Source organism: Chanodichthys erythropterus, chromosome 16 (genome assembly GCF_024489055.1).
Source record: "Chanodichthys erythropterus isolate Z2021 chromosome 16, ASM2448905v1, whole genome shotgun sequence".
NCBI classification, from domain to species: Eukaryota; Metazoa; Chordata; class Actinopteri; order Cypriniformes; family Xenocyprididae; genus Chanodichthys; species Chanodichthys erythropterus.
This window is the reverse complement of record NC_090236.1, coordinates 33,891,603-33,906,164: the sequence shown is the minus strand read 5'-3', so window position 1 is coordinate 33,906,164 and position 14,562 is coordinate 33,891,603. Positions and strand designations below refer to the sequence as shown.

At 35.3% G+C, this 14,562-nt stretch overlaps 1 protein-coding gene across 1 annotated transcript in view; it reads right to left on the bottom strand.

Annotated features, from left to right (window-relative positions):
• astn1 (astrotactin 1) overlaps positions 1–14,562 on the bottom strand; it is a 282,848-nt gene that overhangs the window by 183,425 nt on the left and 84,861 nt on the right. Inside the window, exons 5-7 of the mRNA XM_067364076.1 lie at positions 12,068–12,217; positions 4,353–4,502; positions 1,759–1,905 (exon numbers count right to left, since the gene is read on the bottom strand). Of these exons, the coding sequence (XP_067220177.1) occupies positions 1,759–1,905; positions 4,353–4,502; positions 12,068–12,217 (447 nt within the window). The remainder of the gene's footprint in view (positions 1–1,758; positions 1,906–4,352; positions 4,503–12,067; positions 12,218–14,562) is intronic.

The window sequence follows — 14,562 nt, the reverse complement described above, 5'->3', positions numbered from 1 at the left end:
TGAAGATAAAAGACATTATATCTCTCAAGATCTGATTAACCTTTTAAGACCTGAAGGCTTTTTTAGAATTTTTTTTTTTGAGCGACACACACAAAAGTAAAGAATAACTCCAAAACTATAGCAAGGAGAGTCAAAAGGTATCATTTGATAGAACACTATTTATTTTAAGAAAATATAAATTACATTATATTTGGACATTTTCATGCTGAGAAAAAGACAAAAAAAATATATAAACTTTAAAAAAAAAAAAACATTTTTTTATTATTTGACATGGAATAACTCAGGAACGCAATAAGATCGGATAGAAATTATTTTCTGGTGATGCTCTCCTACATGTGAGCTGCATCTGGTTCAAATTTCGTGTTGATAGCATAAAGTTTAGTTTGATAAATTGTTATTAATTTTTTCCGCAGCCAGGTGGCGCCCATGGGCGGTAAACTCCGGTTTAGAGGTGCTTCTCAGCACTCGTTAGGAGTTTTTCAAAATGGTTAAGCTTTAAAATGATATCTATTTTGTGTTATTCCACGTTGGAAAACGAACATGGATGGGTCCGGGAACATTGGATACACACTGCATCCCAGAAAGATGAGAGACATGTTTTAGCCAAGTATGTTTAATCATTCCATGAGTAATATCTTATGATCATCGCAATATATTATGTTGATTTTGTGTTCATTCTAATCGCGAGAATCCGCTTTAAATATTGATGTGCCATTTTCTATGATCTGTGCATTTTTCATGAAGTTATGAGCACGTGAAATATACATATTTGTGTACAGTTAGCAAAAGATTAGAGTCTCTGGTTTTGTATGCAAAAAGAATTTTTGTGCTACCTATATGGATTCAGTTTTTATTGGCTCTTAAAGAGAGACACGCAAATCGGAGCGCCGACGCTCCATCCGGAGTTAAAGGGTTAAAAACTCTACAAAACATTTCGAACTTCATTTATTACTAACTAGACTGACTTTTTTTCTGTCAAACATCTACATTCTTCTGCATACTATTACATAAATTTTGCAAATATGAATCACATTAAGTTTGTTTGTTTTGTTAAAACTATGTAAACCAAATGGATGGAAAATGTGATTGTAATTCAATTACATAAAAAAATTCAGACCCAAATATTGTTTTTCAGTGTAGCTGTTTAATTTATAGCAACTTGTAGTGTACTACCTTCTTTCTGAAGTTAGCTTCTTGCTGCTTTAATAATGATGTAGCTTCGAGGTTAATTGTCAAGATGGTGGATGTGGCAAAACATCTATGGACAAGACAGAACCTTACAAATGTGAGTCAAATGCTTTACCATCGACCCACATGTGTGATTCATTTTTCAATATTTGTAAATTTAACAATATGGGCTTTCATAATAACTTACTCAGACTCAGGTTAGCTAACATGATAAAGCTAAAAACACCACCAAATGAGAAAATGTGTCTGAAAACCCAATTAAAAATAAACGTTAGTGTTTCATTTGAGACCATACTACTCGTTAAAAATGAATTTACACGATGCCTGAAAACAGTGTACAGTTACAAGTACACAGTGTACATCAGTTGAAACACAACTAGAGACTATGCATTCGTGTATGATTGTGCTTTGATGCTTTCAGCACACATCTGTTTGGTTTTTCACTAGAGACAGGCGGAAGTCGGTATGACATTTGCTTTAATACAGTAGAAGTCGTAGGGGGTAGATGGGGGGATGAGGACCCCTGCTGCTCAGGGGCCGGACGGGAAGCGGAGCGGGTGATGAGATTACCGTCTGCAATGAGGTGCTCTGGTACATGGAGTATGACTCTGACGTTGAGGCTACAGGAGAGGTGAGATGCACAGACCAGGCCGATCACACAGCTCACCACGCTGATCAAAGTCAGGGTGGTCTTGTTGATAGGGCTCCGTGGGGAACCTGGGAAGAAAGAGAGAGAGAGAGAGAGAAAGCAATAAAAGAGAGATCCTACAAGACTGGAAAGTTCACATTTTTATGTGCACCTCGGGAAGGCACAAGGGAGGCAGTTAAAAAACAGCCCACATCAGGGTTGGTGGTCCATGAAAGGAGCACTGGATCAAACCAGCCAGCCAAACTCTGCGAGCGGCGGCAGATCTGGCACGAATAAAGCGGTGGAGAGATAACAGTTTTCCTTTTGAAGCCTGCTGCTTTTATGCTAAATACTGCAAATGGCAAAATATGAAAAAAATGAGTTGTTTTTGACCACTTTTTTTGTAATACAGCCAAACTGGTTTGGTGTAGTGCTGCCCTGAACATCTGTTACATGTAAAATCAAGACACAAGACACTGTTGGTGGTGTATGAGTACTATAATAACGCACAAGATGACACACCAATTCACAAATGTATGAGGACACAACACTGATGATAAGATACTGAGGACGTTAATGTTTCTAGATGTATAGCTCATTAACACAATGCTTAAAACTCTCAGGATAAACATGAACAATAGCATGCAGAAGGTTGGAAACAGCAATTAAATACATATAAAATGAAATCAGATGACATATATGATGGTCCAAATACAACTGACAAAGACATATTTACAATGATTATATGCAGTGTATGTAAAAAAATAAAAAAAATAAAATAAAAAATAGGAGTCACAAATGAGTTACAAATCGATGGGAATTCTTATCATTGCATTAATGATGCAGCACACCATATACAAAAGGAGGAATCCCTGTTTTGCGATATTAAGCATAGATACTTAAGACATCATCATCTTAATCTCTGAGAGATCCTGCATCAAAAAAAAAAGATTGATTTTGAAGAAATGAATGACACATGATTAAAGGAAGCGATAAGCATTGATTCAAACATTTGCACGCATCTGCCAGAAATATATATGCATTTTTTTTGTTTTATGTTTCCTTATGTTGTTATAAGGAACATTCATCAGTCATTGATTTACTCTCTTTTTTCTTTTTTGGTGAAAATTGGTGTTTTCACATTTTGTCAGTTTGATATAGTTGAAACATACTGGTCCTCTGCTGAGCCAATCACATCTTTCAAGGACTAATTACAGCAAAACTATTTTAAAATAGTTCATTTTAGATAAGAATATAATCTGGCTTTTTGTCCCCTGGCCCCTGTCATTTCTGTAAGTATTAGAAAATAGCTTTAAAATTCTAACTGTGAAGAAGTCAGATAAATGGCAGCATATAATATTTCAGTAGGGTTTTTATATATATATATATATATATATATATATATATATATATATATATATATATATATATATATATATATATATATATATATATATATATATATATATATATACACATTAAACTTTAAATTATTAAGAGAGAGAGATTTATAATTAAAATAATAATTTATTTAATATGTTGTACTTTTTCAAAGCACAATATATACATATTTACCCATTAGTATATATTTAGCAATTACAGCTTACTATACCTTCACTTCACTCAAGTACAACAGCTCATATTAGCACCTACTTTTTTTAATGTAAACGTACACAAACATGTCTCTCAAAATCAGCACACTGCTCTTTCCCAATCACCAGTTCACACAGTTATCTAGGAGAGAGAAAAAAATGCGACACAAGCCATGTCTATTATTAACTTAAGTCCAATTAAAGGTGTCATTGCTGTCACATCTGACTAGTAGTGTTTTTGACAAGAACAGGGTTTAAGCATTTGGTAATTAGAGGGAGAAATTATTAAAGCCAAGTTGTTGTCTATTAGTTGCCTTTCAAGTAGCAGCTCCTCAAGAGTTTAGGGAGCTTTGCATTCAGTCAGATCTCTTTAGAACACTATGCAGCACTCCTTGGGGGACCATTCATGAGTTTCAGACAGACTCTAGCCATTAGCGTCTGACAGTACTGTCCAACTGTTTTGTCTCATGCTCTCTTAGCACTTAACATACATGCGTTTACTGCGCTTAATGCTGAATGGTGGTCTACAGATGGAGCTGCTAAGCTTAAGATGCTTAAACCTTTGTAAGCTTGCATTTAGTCGTCATTCATTTTCAGAGGAGGTCCACGGAGTCCACAAAGAGCCTCAGAAGAATTCTCTTAGTAAACTTAAATTGCTCAGGGACCCTCAGTCCAATTTGGAGGACAGTTAAAAAATATCTAAAAAAAGTGAAGCATTTATGCTTTCCTGTAAATTGTTCTAACACAGTCTTCAACTGCAATGTCAAATCAATGGCAAATCTCACACGAAACGGCATGCCTCGGTCGGTGAGGTAGTTGTAAGGCAAGCCGCTTCACAACTAATGCTTTGCTCGGGATCCGAACAAAGTGTGACACGAACACCAAATGGCCACAGTCAGGCGATGCAGGTTGAAATCATGCGATGGTGTGGAAGTCCTCCTTACCCCCAGAGCCCCACGCGGTGTTGACGTTACCGTTTCTCATACCTCGACTGCGACGGCGGCTGCGGTTTGGGTCGGTGTAGAAGGTCAACTGCGGCTCACTGTCCGCCTCCGTTCCAGAGTCCCCGTCCGGGTTCAGGAAGGCTGAACCCGCTGTAGAATTCACACAAAAACCATCCATCAACTCATTCATCAAACCAGATAAAAAAAAAAAAAAAAATGATTTAGGCCCACTGTCAAGTTTCCAAATGACCTTCCAGTTATTATGTGTGTAAAATAACCATAAACAAATTAGACAACAATTATGCTGGTCCTAAAAACAAACAACGTCAACATGACCATCCAATTAAATATTTGATTATTTCAAAGTCAGTTTAGAAAGATATACAACAACATTTCCAAGCACAATGTCATTCTGAGGGTTTGAAATTAAACAAATATGACAGCATGACAATAGGATGATTTTTTTGTCTAATTGCCAATCTTTTTGTTTACTTATCTAGCATTATTGATTAATACGGCGAGTAATTATACAGAGCCAAACCGTCAAACAACAGATTCATTAGAAATATCAGATTGGAAAACCATTTGATTTGTATTGATTTGAAATTTTTTTTACAGAAAAAACACTGCAAATGTGTTTGCTATTCAAGCAACAATTGTTAAGGCACTTTATTCACTTGCATATCACTTATACTACTGTTCAAAAGTTTAGAGTCGGAAAGATTTTGTTTTATGTGTTTGAAAGAAGTCTCTTGGTAAAGTATTTTATTAGGATTTCTGATGAATAGAATTACTGTTACTTTAAATTTTCAATTTCATCCGTCCCTGACAAAAGTTATAATTTCTTTTTAAAACATCGTAATTGACTCCAAACTTTTGATCAGTAGTGTATGTAAAGAAATCATGTACTAAAGTGTGAATGAAATGCTGTAATAAATGACACAGTGATAAGCACAAGTCCAAATACAATAGGGTGAAATATTCACATCATATGATCATACAATAGTGTTTTGACATCAAGCAATTGCATTGTAAAATGGTCTGCAAAGCATTCAAATAAATGAAAAACACATTAGAAACCGCATAATTGCAAACATACATCACAGCACACAGCAATGTGACATACAGAGAATAAGCCGGAACTCATACAGTAATCATGCTCTGTGAGAAGCGTTTCTCCTCTCAGAAGAGTATTGGGTAAATATAAGTAATGAACAGGAGGTAAGGAGTGTGACTGAGATAAGAGATGCACGCCTCCTTGGGCTCTTTTTTCTCTGTGCACAAAAGACACAATTTACCCGTCAGAGCTAGACAAACGCTTTCATTATGCAGCGCGTGAGGAAGAGATGCATGAGCGCACTGACCCATGGATTAGACTGCCTCGCAATGATGAGAAATAATGTTTGAGTTACTCCGTATCCGCACAACAGTGGGGCTATCTGTTAAAAAAATCTCCGCTGGTGCAGAGGAGAATCAAATAATTATCATTTATACATGAGCCATCTGTACGGAATGAATCGAACAATGCTTATTTTTGCAATATCATTTCATACCGCCATAAAACAACACATGAAATATTTAAAGCTGTGATGCAAACAAAATGGAGGGAGGTCACAAGAACAGCAGCAGTTGTTTGGCCCTACGGTGAAATCACGAGGCTCGAAAAAGCACAGTTCTGAAGGTAAGCATTTTATTTAAGCACATCACCCGCAAATTATCACTGTAAAGAAGGATGAAAAAGTACAAAAACGACATGAAAATACCAGTCGTCCTCAATATGTCTTCTAAAAGCATGCACACTGTCAAAATGATTTTACAGTAAACATTTTGGAAAGAATTCAGAGAATTATTAATTACTGTGTTTATTTGCATTGATTTAGCACTCTATTTAGTAAATGCTTATATAATCAATTTTTGATGGATAACGGCTTGATCAATAGAATATAGAGAACGCAATAAAAAAAAACATTTATCTTAAATAAAATTATGCTTACTGCTAATCGCTTCCAGGTAATAAAGCAAAATCCATAATGAACCTAATTTACATAGAAAGAAGTAATGTTTGCACTATTTTTATATTTCAATGCCCGGTTAAACTGAATGCGGGATGCTTTGTGCTTAAATATCGTGCCACAGTTTAGAAAATTCAACCATTTATTTAGAAATGCCTTAAGAGTACAACAGTAAAAGTGGCTTAACTTGATTACATAATGAAAATCTAACAAAAAGCTGATGAAACACCTGGCATTTAAGACTTCAAATGGTAACACCATTTCGAAATGACACATGCCGGCATGCCAATCCCTCTTTTTGTACTCGTAACAAATGAGAACAAAAGAAGCACCTTCAAAAGAATTAGCTGTAAACCTCACAGAGCAGGTGAGGATTGTGCGCTAGCCTCCACAATTAGGCAGGGGCCAAAGGTGCAAAGCTCCGTGGAGGGGAATAAAAGATGAGCTCGTTTAAATATTCAACACGGAGCACCAACAGCTTCTCGGCATGCAGTGCAGGTGCACAGACCTCCTACAACAAAAAAAAACTTATTTTGTACTGCCATTCAGGGCGCTGGAACTCAATCATTTGCAAGGTCTTGAAATCACAGTGTCACCAGAATGGTTTCACAATGAGAAAAGGTGAGGTACAAACACGTAAGCCAATACGTTTGACCTAGAGATAGCTGAAAAACGTCAAATGGCGAGAGCAACAGTTCTAATTTGTATAATGAAAAATGAGGGGTATAAATAGATGAGGTGAGAGAGGCAGGTGTGACTGAGAAAAAAAAAGAAGAACTTGAGAGGATGTGTGCACACATTCTTCTCCGGCAACGTGAACAGTGTCTAAACATAGCCTTCAGCAGCTTTCGTGTTCGTGGATTGCTTGCACGCTCGCTCATAGTCTGAACAGTCATATAGTGTTCATTAGAGAAGAAAAAAAAGGAAAAATTTCAAAAGGGAAAAAGTCGCTTTGTCTGTAATCATGCAATAATAATAATAATAATAATAATAATAAATAAATAAAAAAAACTAAGATGCTCAATAAACAAACAGGGCAGTACCAGTATCAATACATACTCTGCCTCCATGTGTAAAGATTACAATAGTACATTGTAAAAAACAATTGTTGGTTTAACTTAAAAAAGTAAGTTACCTGGTTGCCTTAAAATTGAGTTCATTGAAATTTTGAAATTAAATATATATATATATATATATTATATATATATATATATATATATATATATATATATATATATATATATATATATATATATATTATATATATATAAAAAATGTGATAAATCATGAAAAGAATTTTTTTACATTGTACTGGTTAATACAAGTGGTAAATTCAGGGTTAGTACCTACAGGGTACACTGTAAAAAATATTTTCAAGATTATTTGTCAAATCAACTTCAAATATTTAAAGTGGTTTAGATAACATAACATTTTGAGTATTTTGAGTGATTCTGATGATTAAACCAATCGCCTTCATTGTATTAACTCAAATATTTAATTTCAATGAACTCAAAAATTTAAGGCAACCAGGTAACTTACTTTTTTAAGTTAAACCAACAACTCTTTTTTACAGTGTATATGCACCCATGACACTATGGCATAGTTAAAAAGAACTTATGCTTTTTTTTTTTTAATTTTCAACTTTCTTTAGTGTGTAATGTTGCTGTTTATGCATGAAAAGGTCTCATAATTACAAAGTACAAAGTGTACTGCAACGGGAGTTAGGCCGTGTGTCCACCAAAGCATTTTTCCTGAGGCTAGCATATTTTTCCAATTGTTTTCAATCTGAACGCCAGGAGCGTAACGAGGCACTGAGCATGTATTTCACGCTGAAATGCTGAGCACTTTTTACCAGATGCCGTAAGTTGAAGAATGTTCAACTTTGGGTAAAACGCAAGGCTCATCACTGTCACTTTTTACCCAGCTGCCCAATCACAGTGGGGGAGGGGTGGGGCAAATGCAACACCGACCAACCGCAACATCCGGCTTGTACAACGTCAACAGATGACAACAAAAAGCATAATAACAGAACAAAATCATTTAAAACGAGCCAGAGCAAATACTTTACATTGTATCAACATTTTTTTTTAAACAATACATAAACAAGCTATATGTGAAATGAGATACTAGTAACACTCCAACGGGTATTCTGTATCATAGCAAGTGAAGCGTCTCAACTGAAAAAAAAAAAAACACCGCTGCTGAAGCGCTCTCAAGCGCCCACTGTTAGGCGTTTTAAGCTGGATAAAAAAGCCTTTTTCTTTAAAGGTGCCCTAGAACTTTGTTTTTAAAGATGTAATATAAGTCTAAGGTGTCCCTTGAATGTGTCTGTGAAGTTTCAGCTCAAAATACCCCATAGATTTTTATTTTTTTTTAATTCATTTGCCTATTAATTCAACTGCCTATTTTGGGGCATAATTAGAAATGAGCCGATTCAGGGTACGTGGGCCCTTTAATTCTCATGCTCCACGCCCCAAGAGCTCGTGCTTGCCTTAAACAACATTAAAAAAGTTCACACAGCTAATATAACCCTTAAAATGGATCTTTACAAAGTGTTCGTCAAGCAGCATGTCTAATCGCGTAAGTACAGTATTTATTTGGATGTTTACATTGATTCTGAATGAGTTTGAGGCTGTGCTCCGTGGCTAACGGCTAATGCTACACTGTTGGAGAGATTTATAAAGAATGAAGTTGTGTTTATGAATTATACAGACTGCAAGTGTTTAAAAAATGTGTGAAAATAGTGACAGCTTTTGTCTCTGTGAATACAGTAAGAAACGATGGTAACTTTAACCACATTTAACAGTACATTAGCAACATGCTAACGAAACATTTAGGAAGACAATTCACAAATATCACTAAAAGTATCATGATATCATGGATCATGTCAGTTATTATTGCTCCATCTGCCATTTTTTGCTATTGTCCTTGCTTGCTTACCTGCATAAAGTCTGTTGATTCAGCTGTGCACATCCAGACATTAATGCCTGCCCTTGTCTAATGCCTTTCATAATGTTGGGAACATGGGCTGGCATATGCAAATATTGGGGGCGTACCCCCCGACTGTTACGTAACAGTCGGTGTTATGTTGAGATTCGCCTGTTCTTCAGAGGTCTTTTAAACAAATGAGATTTATATAAGAAGGAGGAAACAACGGAGTTTGAGACTCACTGTATGTCTTTTCCATATACCGAACTCTTGTTATTTAACTATGCCAAGGTAAATTAAATTTTTGAATCTAGGGCACCTTTAAAAATCAGTGCACACTGTTTCTGAACTCTCTGAAAAGCTTTGATTGTAGTCTTGAGTTTTCTTCTGGGAAGTCATAATAGTCCTAGTTTAAATAATTCCCACCCAAGGTATACGCAAAACAAGCGGGTGAGGCCTGGTTGAGTTGTGGTAGTAGTGTGTTGACAGTCGTGGTGACGGTACGGGGCATGACATTTCGGAAACACACTCAAAGCAGTTGACCATTCATAATACACTGGTCTAGCCAACCAGATCACATTGCTATTTTCAGAAAGAGGAGCTTTATAGAAACCGGAAATAAACAGAGGGTTACAGACAGACTGAGAAGAGAGTATTTTTTGAACATTCAATCATGGAAACCTACTCTAGTAAACCCCAAAAACAAAATCAAGACTTTGTAAAAGAGCACAATATGGCCTCTTTAACAAAGATCAGCAGCTCCCAGTTGTCAGTAACTATTAAACTATCACATAAAGATACAGTCAGTAATTTTCTGTGTTGTGTTAACAGATATGCAATTGGTCTATCTATATATACAGTATATAGACCAATGGCTCATGTGACACTGAAGACTGGAGTAATGGCTGCTGACAATTCTGGAAATGATTTTACGCTGTAATAATATTCCACAATATTAATGTTTTTACTATATATATATATATATATATATATATATATATATATATATATATATATATATATATATATATTTTTTTTTTTTTTTTTTTTTTATCAAATAAATGCAGTCTGGGTGAGAATAAGTGCACATGTAGCCATGATTAATTTATTCTGCAGGTGGTGAAAGTGTCCAAAGGGGATTCGACATGATCATGCAATCTCAGCATGACCACCCACTCTAATACTTTTAGTAGGCTACTGGATTGATTACATAAAAAAAAAAAAAAAAAAAAAAATTCTACTCATTTCTGTAAAGCTTTTTAATGAGGCAAGAATTTCTGAGTGCACCTTTACATTCATATGCAGTAAATGGAAAATCCAAGTGCATTGGGTATAAACAAAATGCTGGTCTGAAGGTCAGAGAGAGGCCGTACGTCTGCTGGACTGAGGTAATGAAGCATTAAAGCATGAGCAGAGAGTCAAATATTTGTCCAGCTAGGAAATCAGATTTTTACTCAAGGAAAACACTTCACTGGACATCATATATTCGTGCCCAAAGCAAATCTATATGTATCTATATCTATAAGTAGATATCTCTAGGCATGTTTCCCTCACAGAATTTATGTGGTTTGAATACATGCAGATATCAATACACATCTACTGCCAACCAATATCACAAGCTTATCACAAAAGCATATGGATACCTCATCAAATCAAAGTTTTGGGGATCTGAACAGCCAAGCATAAAGCTAGAGAAACAGAAATTCAAACCCAGGACTTTGCACTTTGAATATTTAGAGAGTGCGATTGTGGTTGCACTTATTGTAAAGTGTTACCATAAAAATGAATAACAGTTTTCTCTTAATCTTATTAGGCACAAACAATAAGGTTTCATTTGTTAACATTAGTTAATGCACTGTGAACTATCATCAACTAACAATGAATGACTATTTTTATTAACTAACATATACAAAGATTAATAAATACTGTAGCAAATATATTGTTCATTGTTAGTTGATGTTGGTTAATACATTATTAATGTTAATAAATGAGACCTTATTGTAAAGTGTTAACATTTTCATTTATACTGTTTTATTTCTATGATCAGTTTGTGGAAAGGAGTTCAGTTAGGAGGTCAAAAGTTGTAGAAGCTCATAAATCATGTACAGTAAGGTCTGAAGAGACTGAAATCATACAGAAGAGAAGTCAGTCAGTTGAGTTTGTGGCAAAACCTTATAAAGTATTGTCTTTTACTGCATATAATAATTCATACTCAGAAAGTAGAACCGAAATGACATTCATTACAAGATGATTAGATAAAACATTTCAAATACGCCTGCAGAATATATATATATATATATATATATATATATATATATATATATATATATATATATATATATATATATATATATATATATATATATATATATATATATATAACATATTGCAAATAAGTGCTGTTCTTTTGAACTTTCTGTTCATTAAAGAATACTGTATCACAAAAAAAAAAAAAAACGTATCACAGTTTGCACAAAAGTGTTGCTTAAACACTTATGTTTTCAATATTGTTCATAATAAGAAATGTCTTATGCAGCATTGGATAGCATAAGAAACTTTCAAAAACATTTTAAAAAAATCCTACCTCCTCCATACCTTTAAATAGTAGTATAATTGCACTAAACATTGCTGCAATTATGTGTAGGGTAAGTGACTTGTGTAGGATACAGGCTAAGCTAACAGGCTACTTTAGCACAATGAACAAACTAACAGTACAAAACGCACACCGAATCATGAAATTACAGAAACCGTTTCACCCCTGATACCCGGACTCACCATGCGTTTTGCTGGACAGACGCTTGCGCTGGTTGGTGGAGGTGTTGTGTAGGAGGAGCGTGTTTTGCTGGTGATTGCTGTCGACAGGACTGGTAGCTATGATGTTATCCTTGTACTTGCTCATTAGGGACAGTTTTGTACTATCACTCCCTGATGGAAAAAGGTTACAATTAAGGATAAAGAGAGACAGACAAATGAGCAGCAAATAACACTCCACCGAGGGCATGCAGAGACACTTTATGTAAACACTTGTCATTCAGAAGGACAAGTCTAAGTGGTCTGTGTGAAGTATTTTCAGGGTTATGTTACAACGGAAGCAAGTGAGAGCCTTTACAGCCCAGCGATTCAGGATATGACATTCCGTCATTCACCATTACACAACATCGCCATCCCCAGTAGTTAGTCTGCCCCTTTATAATGAGTAAATTACACAACAAAGACAACTGGCACTGCAGGGTTTCATTGTATTAGGCAAATTACTGTGACAGCATGAAATCGCTCCTCTCCTGCAAAGCTTTTTAGGGGTATTTATAATGGGCTACTCTTCAAGGCAAACATCAACATCATTTCACATCTGATAAGGGGCGGCCATTCCAAATTCTGTGTGTCCAATGGACACGGCCAATCTGGCACAGACTCGGGTCTGGTCATGTGACTCGCATCTATTCTTTACTATTACAGAGCTTAAATGGGTTTCAGGAGTGCCACGAATATATAGTGTTATTACTTTGATATTATTTGAGAGAAATGGCTTTAGCTATATAAATAAATATGTCATGTCGATTTCCTCTCTGCAGCTGTTTTGATATAGGCTTTATCCAATTTCTGTAGCTCGCACTTAACCCGGGGTTTCTCACTTGCAGACACATACAGAAAAGGCGAGCTCTGCCGCAGACTCTTGAGCTATCGAGGTGAAATAAATATTTTCAGGGGCAGCAGTGTGCGAATAATGTGTTTAGTACATGTAATTTAAATCTCACAGATTCCTGGTTGTAAAAATAGATTTGGTATCATTTTGTGTATATATACAGTACATAAACTAAAAGACATTCAAAGGATTTTACATGAAAAATTCAACTTCTAAACAGATTTTGTTTGTTTGTTTGTTTGTTTAAGCTAAATCAAATGTTAAAGAACATCAACACGCTTTGATCACGTGTGTTCACTTATGCATTCAAGGCCTGGTTGCAAAGTTGTTTATGTATCTCTGAAATTAGGCACTGAATCAAAACACTGAATTGGGAGTGTGAATTAATTTACTGAATGATTAAAGCATGCTATTAAAATCATTAAGGTTATTGTTGGAGGTTTTATTGGACTTTATAGCACAAATATTGCTAGGCTTGTTAAAAGGGTAGGTCACTCAAATTTAAATTGTATAATTTAATCCCCCTCATGTCATTCCAAAGCTGAATGAGTTTCTTCCATACAGCACAAAAGGAGGCATTTTTTGAAGTCTGTGCAGGTTGATCTTTTACATGCAACTACAATGAATGGGCACTGAAGCATTCAAGCTTTAAAAAGGATGTAAAAGCTCCATAAAAAGTATTATAAAAGTGGTTTATGTGGCTTGTGCGATACATTCCAAGTCTTCTGAAGCCATAGCTTTGTGTGAGAAAAAGCTTGAAGTGTAAAACATAATTTGTGATGTAATTGAAAATCGTGACATCCACCCTAGCTATCTTTGTCACATTCATGAGAGTTTATGTCAGAAGTCCAGTTTGTGAACAAATCATTGTTTTGAGTCAGATATTTTCAATGAACGGTTTGATTCAGTTCACTTAGTCAGTCATGAACAGGAACATGATTTGGTTTTAATGAAACATAATAAGACTTGGTGCTTTCTAAAGAAGCAATTCAATGCTTCACACTCATTACGCATTAAACATGCTTATTTCATGTCGGCATCTAGTGGCATGAATACATTAATGTTCAAATGTTTGCAGATAGTAGTTATTTTTGTTTTGAAAAGAAATCAAAGTCCCCCTGTGGTGAAAATCAAGTTTTTAATGTTGTTTATATGTCAATGTGGTGTTTTTAATATGCTTTAAAGAAAAACCTTGAGCAAATTCATGAGTCAGCACCATTGCTGAGTATTTTCTATTTAAAACTGCAGTGAAAAAAAGACTCAAACCCACGGTTTGAAATCGCTGGTATTTCTGACATCACAAACTACCTTCTAACCAATCATGTCAACGTGCTGGCGGGCTTTAGCATATCATTAACTATGACCGCACTGAAGCATGGGAGTCTCAAGAGAAGCCAGGTTATCCTGGTATATTTTTCTGAGTAGATAGTAGATAGTCGTCTGTATCATCAAAAACAATGGTGAATAGAGTCAAAATGTTTGATAAACTGGGATGAATCAAAATCTCCTCCACTACTTTAAACTTCATTCATTGTAACTGAACTGAACTGACTGAACGACCAGCATGTGTTTAGAATGATATGAGGCTGAGTAAATAATTTTCCATTTTTAGTGAACTATCCCTTTA